Source organism: Melanostigma gelatinosum (assembly GCF_949748355.1).
Source record: "Melanostigma gelatinosum genome assembly, chromosome: 7".
Classification (NCBI taxonomy): domain Eukaryota; kingdom Metazoa; phylum Chordata; class Actinopteri; order Perciformes; family Zoarcidae; genus Melanostigma; species Melanostigma gelatinosum.
The window spans coordinates 13,069,845-13,080,412 of record NC_136640.1 but is presented as its reverse complement, the minus strand read 5'-3'; the positions used below and the strand labels follow the sequence as shown (position 1 = coordinate 13,080,412).

At 43.8% G+C, this 10,568-nt stretch overlaps 1 protein-coding gene across 1 annotated transcript; it reads left to right on the top strand.

Annotated features, from left to right (window-relative positions):
• The first annotated feature begins 2,040 nt into the window (after positions 1-2,040).
• rhoub (ras homolog family member Ub) lies at positions 2,041-8,343 on the top strand. Its single transcript, XM_079272617.1, has 3 exons — positions 2,041-2,405; positions 4,414-4,472; positions 6,276-8,343. The coding sequence occupies exons 1-3, from the start codon at positions 2,189-2,191 to the stop codon at positions 6,729-6,731; spliced, it is 732 nt and encodes a 243-aa protein (XP_079128743.1). The 5' UTR covers positions 2,041-2,188; the 3' UTR covers positions 6,732-8,343.
• Positions 8,344-10,568: the final 2,225 nt, after the last annotated feature.

Here is a 10,568-nt window from a genome sequence, read left to right as displayed (position 1 = left end):
GATGATGTGGAGTCGAGTTACATCAGTTTATTCGTTCATGGCGAAGGATCGAAATTCGCCGAGCCGCCACGTCGCCGCCCTTCAGTAACTTCTTACAATCTTCACAATGAAGCATTATCAAGGTCTTAAGGCTTGTTTGACAACATTTGAGAGGGATCTGATTAATCTGTGAGGAGCAGGATGTCAAAGTACGCAGCCTACAACTTCCGGTTGCCACTAGGTGGCGCTATCACTTTGATTCTAAATTATCATATAGATGTGTTCCGGGTCAGGATGTTATGACATATCAGAGCTTTGGAGCAGATTCGACAATGTACGGCCGAGTTACAACAACTTCCTGTTTCGTGGCGAGGGGGAAAATATGCTCATATTCCTGCAAAAGAATTGCTGCAGTGTGTGTACAAAGTGTGTGTGTGTTTTGTATTTATTTATATTTATTTAAGTATACTGTAAACTGTTAACAGTTAACATATTGTTCATAGTTAAAAAGTTTGAAGCTGTAGTTTGAAGCCAAGTGTTTTGTATTTATTTATATTTATAGTATACTTTAACAGTTAATATATTGTTCAATTTGAAGAAAAAAGTATCGGTTCAGGCACCGTTCAGGCACCGGTATCGTTTTAAAAGTATCGTTTTAGCACCGGTATCGGAAAAAAACCCAAATGATACCCAACCCTACTACTGACATACATATACATATAAGTAACTCTGCGTCACCCTGCGTCACTCTCTGGCAGCTTGTGTCACTCTGCGTCACCCTGCGTCACTCTCTGGCAGCTTGTGTCACTCTGCGTCACCCTGCGTCACTCTCTGGCAGCTTGTGTCACTCTGCGTCACTCTCTGGCAGCTTGCGTCACTCTGCGTCACTCTCTGGCAGCTTGTGTCACTCTGCGTCACTCTGCGTCACTCTCTGGCAGCTTGTGTCACTCTGCGTCACTCTGCGTCACTCTCTGGCAGCTTGTGTCACCTACTGACATACATATACATATAAGCAGAGGAAGAGTGAAGATATTTTCAAACATGTATTTTTGGATTGGACATTTTATGTCTTTTAATTTTAATATATACTTTTAAATGATTATAAAACGGATGATTTATTTTCATTATTTTAGCCGATTGTTGTAAATGACTATAAAAGTAATAATTTGGAAAGTGTATTATGTTCCATTTTGTTGCAAAACCAGCAAAATCATACTGAAATAAAATGAATGAGAAACAAAAAAGTACAACGTACTTACTCTAAGGATGCATACAGAGAACAGGGGGCTCCGGTGACTCAACTAAAATCATAAAACTGATTTATGGAAGCTGATCTGTCGTAACAACAACGGGTGTTCTCAGGAAATGTCTCAGGAAATGTGTCTCCGCCCCCTCAGCTCCGCAGCTTCTTGACGATTGCCGAACTATGCTCGCCTGCCACAGCTGAATCTTTCAGCTGAACTGACACAGACTGACGCTGAGTGACGCTGCGTGCCACAGACTGACGCTGAGTGACACAGACTGACGCTGAGTGACGCTGCGTGCCACAGACTGACACTGAGTGACACAGACTGACGCTGAGTGACACAGACTGACGCTGCGTGCCACAGACTGACGCTGCGTGCCACAGACTGACGCTGAGTGACACAGACTGACGCTGAGTGACGCAGAGGTGCCAGTGCCACAAGAAGGATCTCGCTGTCTCTCCTCAATTATCTCATGGCAACTTCAGTTGGCCAAAAAAAAGTAATTAACAGTTGGTTGTGCGGTGAAGTATTAACTGATTAAAATGAAACAAGTTCATGCAGTATATGTTTCTATTCTAATTGCCATTAAGAACATACTCCCAGCAACATTCAAATGATACACTTCTTTTTATTGCCCAGACTTCCCTTCTCAACCTCAAACTGTCAGTTCGGCCCTCTGCTGTTGGGAGGTGAAGTGGGTGGGATTAGTCAAATCAATCTGAAGATGTCAGGCTTTAGACCCGCCCTCACATTGTAAACTGCAGAGTTCAAGCCTGTAGTCCTGATGCTGATCGGCCACAGTGGATTTGGCAGCGCGCAGGACAGGAGGAGACGTTTTACGCACGAGTCCTGCTCGCGATTAAAAGCAATTGGCAAACTCGTTGTAGAGAGGGGATCCTGCTCTCATGGTGGGTCCGTCATCTTCCCGTCGAGGAGAGCGCGGTAAAGTGCAAGCTGATTGAATGGTACCCCTAGTCACCATGGATTACGGACGGACCATGGCCCCTCCGGTACCCCCGCACAATCCCACACAAACCCGGCCAGGGCAGCCGCAGGAGAGGCTGCTGAAGTGCGTCCTGCTCGGCGACGGAGCAGTGGGCAAAACCAGTCTCGTGGTCAGCTACACAACGAATGGCTACCCAACCAAATACGTCCCTACTGCATTTGATGACTTCTCAGGTAAGCCTAAAATACTGCTATTTCAGTTTCCTTATCATCTTCTTAATGCATTAAGCGTTCGTATGTACAAGGGATATCCCCCTCATTCCATGGATCAGAGATTAGCACAGACCCTTGTATAACTGAAGTCTAGTAGCTGTGATTGAAGCCAGCGTCCAACTAAGATACAGATTTGTTGAATGAAACTGTGGTAAAAAATGTTCCACTTTAAAAGTTAGTCAATTTGTTTCCACCTGCCTTTTCACTGAACTTATCTTCAACTTTTCATGCTTTGACAGCACCCGTCCATTCTGTTATTTATCCTATTATTCCATTGTTATATTCCATAGATGTGTTTCCTATTATCCGCCTTCCATCAGTGTTAATGCACATGAGTTATCCTCGATGTAGCCAGGTTTCCATTTGGCACGGTTCCACTTTTCAAAGTCTCTCACTTGTCCCAGCAAGCTTTTGTTTACTGCAAAATAAGAGGACGGAACAAAATACTTCAAACTGGAAACTTGCTTCAAGCTGATCAGTGTCAGCATTAAAAAACACACCTGTGACCTGTTGATCACCTTCATGATCAGGTCTTCACACTGGCCCTCCTTAGCTTTTCTTCAGAAACTGAAAACCTTACTCTGTTATGACTATCAGCTATATTATGGTCATACACAAAAGCATAAAGTGACCGTATTGATCACTGAACAATCACACATAAACACATGTTATGCTTATTTAAGAAGTTACAAATTGATACTTGACAATTGTGTCCTGTAAACTGACTTGTACATTTTTTGTCATTTATCTTACGGTAGTTAACTATCTGACATTTCACTGGTGAGCAGTAAAACTAACAACTTGGCCAACACACACACATCCCATAAGAAAGCCGCTGAGAACACACACCACCCTTCAGACGAGCGCTGGTTTTACCCTCGCATACAGAACAGAGAGCGTCTCTGGTTCAGGGGTTTGGGATTGCACAACTCTGCCTATTGTTGTCAGCCTTGACCCGCGAGCCCTCTCCTCTACACTGGAACGGGCACATCTGTTACATTGGCTCAGAGGCAGAGATTGTCTTTCGCCTCGGCCTGACAGAGGGTGATTGTGCTGTTGGGGCCCTCAATGGTGATGTCATTTCTCGGTGCCCTGGAATCGGAGCGTCCTCTTGAAAGCTGACAAAAGAGCAGTTACGCCATGCCACAGGTGGCAGAGATGCAGAGGAGCGTGAGGCTGGGAGAGGGGACGATAAGAGGGAGTTTTGATCCAGGAAATCAAAGGAGTATCATATGTCAAGGATTAGGAAATGATTACACAATGGCTGCTCCCTCTCACTTTCCTTTCATTCTCTCCGCCCGCTCTTTCTCCCTGCTTTTGTATGATGCCTGTCCTACTACATGAATAGTTCCAGCGAACCCTTTGATCAGGTGGTATGACCGACCACACACTCCAGGCGTATTGTAAATGTTTCCATGTGCCTGCTGCTCCGCGTTGTGCTCGCTCCTCTGAAAATAATAAATGGCCCCATAAAGAAACGGTAAGATGACTCATCCACTTTTCCAATCTGGAAATGAGGCCAATTGGAAGAGAGTCACCGAACGAACCATCCATTAGACAAGCTTGGAATGGCCTCTGTAAAAACACAACAGAGAACAAAGCTCGCAGAGTGGTCCGAGCGACAGTAAAGTGTTATGGTCTCAACGGTAACTGGCAGAGTGGGTGGGCGAGACGGAGCAGGCCGTCTGTGAGCGGGAAGAGCTGAGCAGGGGGTCTTTGTGTTTTCAACTGGCAGGCTTTGTTTATTCCAGAGAATATTGTGTGTGTGTGTGTGTGTGTGTGTGTGTGTGTGTGTGTGTGTGTGTGTGTGTGTGTGTGTGTGTGTGTGTGTGTGTGTGTGTGTGTGTGTGTGTGTGTGTGTGTGTGTGTGTGTGTGTGTGTGTGTGTGGCTTTATTAGCCGACACAGACGTCATGTCATGTTGACAGCTGTAACTTATTATCTCTGTTTGTCTGTTTCTGTGTCCACAGCTGTGGTTCAAGTGGATGGAAACCCGGTTAGACTACAGTTGTGTGACACTGCAGGACAGGTGAGTTTTGGTCACACACAAACACATATCGCATTACATATTCGGGACCCTACGTATGCCCTGCATGCCTCTCAACCTTCGCTACACCCAGAAGTCACATTTTAGCCATGCTAGTGGCGTGGCTCTGTGGATGGTTATGTCAGTTGGCCGGTCAACCACCTTCTCTGGTCCAGACTGAAACATCGCAACTGCTGAATGAACCCGTTAGGATCAATTGTAACAACTTTGGTGATCACTTAACTTTACATTAAGTGGCATCATCAGGTCAGATACTTTGGATCATTTAGTGCTAATTAGCAAAAGAAGAAATATCGAAAAATAAATCCAGATGTTGTTGCAGATCTCCTGTTTTTGTGGTCGATCCAGGTTGACCTTGCTGTACATGGGCTTCTTGTCTATTTTGGGTAGCTTAAAAAGGGTGAATTCCTGGGCTCTGCTGTCAATCTTCATCTCGTATGAAAATAACAACGCTCCGTGGAATAACTGTATCTCATGGTGGTGCATTGACAGGCTGCTGAAGGAGAGGGAAAAGCCTGCAGGTTAGATTGGAGGTGATGATGCCAAAAATACCTCAAATATATTTCAGGACACCGTGGTGCAGGGCGCTTGCCAGATCAAAGTACTTGACTCATTATTATGTTGCTACTTAACAGTAATCTTGGAAGGAACAGGTTGTGAAAGAGTGTTTTTATTTCCCTGGAGCATGGGTGGATGTTTCATAATCCAACTCAAAAGAACCCTGCCCTTGGAGCAGCATATTTGACAATCGCAAACGCTGAGAGGGCACTGCCAGTTCTACACACAATCAAAGACAACTTTGCTGTAAAGGGGAACAAGGTATTTGAACAAACCCCCGAATACAACCTCACAGCATGTTGTAAGCTGCACACGGTGTTAAAACCGCACATACACACATGCAGACAGACAGACGCACTCAAGCAGACAGGCACGGGCAAATACGCACAGATAAAAGCCGGCAAATACCTACTGTACTTCTGCAATGCAATTTCATAAGAGGGGAGCTTGAGCCAGAAACAGGTTGGGGTGTGCCAGAAAAAAAGAGAGGACAGACAGAGATAGAGAGAGAGAGAAAGAAACAGTCCAGAGAAAAATGATAACAGCTGCCGCCAAAGCTGATAAACAAAGTTGCTCTTTGCTCAGAGATGTTGATGTCTGTATGTTCTGCAGATGGACCCACGTCATCAGATCCACGAAGCACAGCCAACGCTCGTGTGGGGATCGCACAAGTTGATAAGTGTCCACTGTAGTTGTTAAGCTTTGCGTGTTAACTGTTTGATTTCATGACTACGTGGCGCAGATTCGGTCGTGCTTTGAAACCAGGAGGAGCCGACACAGAGTGGTGTTTAGGTGAAAGGGGATTAGGAGATGTGTGCTGGAAAAGAGAGTGTTAAGTGAAGGAAGGAGAGGTTTGTGTCAAGTTTCTGCCAACCTTAATGTGTGTACTCAAGGGTGTAGGAGGCCCTTGTTAGTCAAAGCTGTGTGGCTCCAAAGTGTGACTTTTGGAAATTGACTATAGATTCTTTCACTATGTATTAGCACCATATAAACTCTATTTGGACACTTTTTTCATTGATTGATTATTGCCACAATTCCCTTTCCTGTTGTGTTGTAGTACTTGAGTGTGTTGACCGGTTACTGAAAGTGCATTGGTGTGTGGTCAGCCTGGGTGACAACTGAAGGGAGATGAGTCATCACAAAGCTCAATGTTAAGGTGAACGTGCCTGATATTTATAAATCACGGACATCACCACATTGCCAACCATCTGTTTCTGTCTCCATTAGGATGAGTTTGACAAACTCCGCCACTTCTGCTACAGCCGGACAGACGCCTTGCTGCTCTGCTTCAGCGTGGTCAGCCCGGCATCCTTTCAAAACGTCTGGGAGAAGTGGGTCCCCGAAATCCGCCGCCGCTGCCCCCTCACGCCCATCCTCCTCGTGGGCACACAGTGCGACCTGCGGCAGGACGTCAAAGTGCTGATCGAGCTGGCCAGGCGGAGGGAGGCGCCGGTGCTGGAGGAAGACGCCAGGGCGCTGTCGGACAAAATTGGGGCGGTGACGTACGTTGAGTGCTCAGCGCTGACACAAAAGAATCTAAAGGAGGTGTTTGATGCGGCCATCGCTGTCGGTCTGAGGCAGTTCGACAGGAGAGCGAGGCGGGAGAGGAAGGTCCGCAGCACAGCCGATAAGATGAAGATGCTCTCCAAGTCCTGGTGGAAGAAGTATGTGTGTGTCCAGTAGGGAGTGAGGAAACCCTGTGACTGATGATGGAACTGGAACTGCTCACCTGTTGGTGGGGACTGGATGTAAGGACTACTTTTTTTGTTCACCTGGACGACCCCAGGTGTGGTAGCCAGAATACCTTTAATTCAGTGGAGCAGTAGCTCAACACAAGCAAAGTGTGCCTACCGGAGCTGGGGAGTTTTTGCAGAAATCCTCTTTGTTGACGCCTAAAAGTCAGAGCATGCGGCTAAATGAAGCATTGTCTTGCTCCTCAGAGCCAGTCTGAACTGTCAAATATGACTGTGACAAGCATTCAACCAAAAAATGGAGTTAATAAAGTTTAATGGCACGTATCATACTGGACACTGGAAACATAAGCTGACTTGGAAGGAGAGGAGTCCAGACGGTGATCTTATGTACTAAAAGTGTACTCCTCCTATGTCTCTGGTATGATGCCCATCAAAGTATATTATTTTCTGTGTTCTACACTGTAATTCCCCAACACTTCTTATACATTTATTTCACTAAAATCACAACTTGAAGTTAATGTAAACTAGCTTGAATTCCCAATCAAAGATGCAATAATACTACTGTTTCCTAAATCAGAAGCAACTCTAGTGACCTGTAACTGATTGCATTTATTTAAACTCCTTATCTTTTGGATTACAATCAAATGTAAATGAGTATAAATTTTCTTAAAATCAGATTTATTGTGGCGTGTTGGAGCCAGCTCATGTCCGTGCCACATGTTGAAGTGTTGCTACAGCTGTCACACTGTTAGTCGACAACACAGTTAGAGGTCTGTAAGCTCCTCACCAATACACACCTTCTACAGTAGATTGATGCCACCGAACATGAACAGAGGAGACCGACTGATGCCTAATAATCCTGGATAACACATGCCTGCTATTCAGCTTCACCCGAACTGTTGAAGAAACAGCTTTTTAGTTTCAGAGCTTTACTGTTACAAGGTTGCAGCAATAAGTTGGGTGGTGCCTCGGTACATTGCACTTATCACACGCAGTCCAAACGCACCACTGACGTCACGCCATGCAATGGCCTTTTCAGCAGTGGTGCGGATTAGATGTCGAGCAGGTAACTGTGGTGCTTGAGATGTAGCTTTACTCCGTGTCACTGAAACAGAAGCGTCTGATCTGCATGTCCCCTGCACCACCCACCGGTTCGGATGATCATAGGGTCTTTCTTTGTCATTGCAGTCACAGCCTTAAACCGATAATTATCCATCTTCCTCAGTCAGTAAATTGGAGCGCTTTCCTCTTTTGAAATGATACAGTAAATGAGGTGAAATCACCAAAGAGACTGATTCTATGTTTGCTTCTTATTTTTCAGAAGCCTGTCATTCAGCTCTGTCTATTTATCTGTTTCTTCTGGGCCAATAACTGATCAGCAGCAGCAATACAGAGCAGATGTATGAAATATTGTATGTCATTATGTATGTTACATAGTAATCATTTATGATGTTTGTAATGTCATCGGGATAAATCTGCGTGTACATATATAAGTGACTCAGTCATCGGCTGTGCTGTCCAACTCTAAATGGTACTTACAGTATGAGTGTTTCACTTAATGTCTGATTTTTGACTGGAAAGCAGTTTGTTGAGCCGAATGAGCGGAACAAAATAAAATGTGAAATATTTAACCCGTCTTCCCTCTTGAATCTTCCATGGAGATGTGTTATCTCGACTGTCACAATGAAGAGAGAATCATGTGATGATAAGAGTGGAGCAGTGTGTGTGTGTAACACGCTTGCTTTCTGAGGTCGAAGGTTATTAGAGTATGAGAAGTGTGTTGTATGCGCTTCAGCGGGACATTTGTAATACAGAAAATTGCCAAAAAGAAAGCGGGACCGTGGTCGAAATACTGATGTTTCCGACCAAAATGTAGGTTTGTTGGCTCATGCCAAGAGTGCACAAAACCTTTACAAGTCTTAAGTGGAAACACACATGAATAAAAATGCATTATAGGCCCTTTTCACACCATGTTGACATGTCATTGCAAGGTAAACACAGGTGTATTTAATTACATTAATTATGGCCCTGGTCCGTTCATGTGTGCCAGGGCCTTGGTATTGTGCGTGCTGGCTCATTGTGACACACTAAACAGAACGGGACCACAATACATTTTATCAATAACACCTGTGTTTACCTTTCTATGACACGTAAAAATGTCTGCCGTGAAAACAGTCTATTACTATGAGGATGATGTCCAAATTAAGTTATTATTAAGTTTAGTTGTTTTCACATGAAAATGAGGACATGAATCTACAATTTTATTAAGGATGGCCAACACTTATTTCCATTGTAGTCCTTGTTAAAGATACAATATTCCACTATATAGCATGCTCGCTATTTCTGTTGTCTTAATCTCCATTAGGAATCATTTACCCTATAGTAGGCTCATATTATCCCATAATGCCATGTAAAAAATGACCTACATTTGATGGCCACTAACCATGAGCTAAGACAGAAAGTGGGCAACTGCTGAATGTGTAATGACATGAGTAGTTTTTTAATTTCGTCCCATAATTTCCTGTATAGTGTCTAGTGATGAATAAGTAAACAATGTCAGTCTCTAAAATGAACTGAAAGCTATATTTTTACAACGTTGTGAAAGAGTTGCGACTTCAAAGATTTAGCCGCAGAGGTTTTGTCGGCACCAAGACTTCTAACTATGCAGGATCAGATGATTATAATTGCCTGAAATCGGCTTTTCCTCCTATACATAGCTATGTGTCTACACCACAGTGCACAACAATGGGCAGAGAATGACAGTTAGCTTGGTAGCTTGTACTTGTTTGGGAGCGCTAATGATAGGGTAGGCAGCTATAAGAGAGTTTGTGTCGTCTGGCAGACTGCAGATGAGTATGTTGTCCAGCCTCAGAGTGGGTAAAACTGAGCTAGAAGTGGTGCCAAGTGGTCTAATTATGATAGTTAGCATGGCTCCGCTTTCCACCAATATTTTAGCTGGAAACCCCACTGTTGTGTCCTATGGCAACCATCTTGAGAAACGTCCTGTGATTTAGCATTGTGTCTTGTGTGTTTGACTATAATAGCTACCTGTCTGAAAGTTATTGCCTTTGGTGGGAATATTGAGCTGTCAATCATGAAACTAACAGACAGAAAACACACCAGTGGTGAAGTCTATAAGTCTACATCTGTTGAATTTCACGGTGAGAGACTGTGTGTCCATCTGGGAGTGTCTCTCTGCTAACATCGACAAAACTCAGAGAGACAGATTTTATGCAAAACATGTAAACGTGTAAACGTAAACATGTAAACGTAAAACAAGTTAATGAGCCAACAAGGCTACTTCGGAACTAACAAAATGTAAATGTCATGGTCAAAGGCACACATAGGCAAAACTTTGTGGCTCACTCTAGAGCTGCTCAGTTTCTCTAAAAAAAAATTCAAAGCACACTGCCTAGCGGTGGGGAATACTAATGTTTTTGACCAAAATCAGGTCAACTCCTAAATTAATTGTTCAACATTTTGGGAAATACGCTTAGTCGCTGCATAAGCATAAAATGCAAAGATTGATGCCACCATCATATCCAATTCAACACGAACCAGCAGCCAGTTAGCTTAGCTTAGCACAAAGAATGGACGAAATGACGAGCTTGTTACACTTGTATTTTTTAATGTAAGATATAACATGTTAATCCATGAGCTTTAGCGGCACTTTTAGGAAGATTACTAACAGGCTGCTGCCTCAATTGCATATTGAAATTCATTACGACAGAATGGAAACGATCTTCTATTCTTTGAAGATAATGTCTAAAGAATATGACATATACAACCTGCATGTGTTGTGTACATAATTGTAAAATTGTAAACT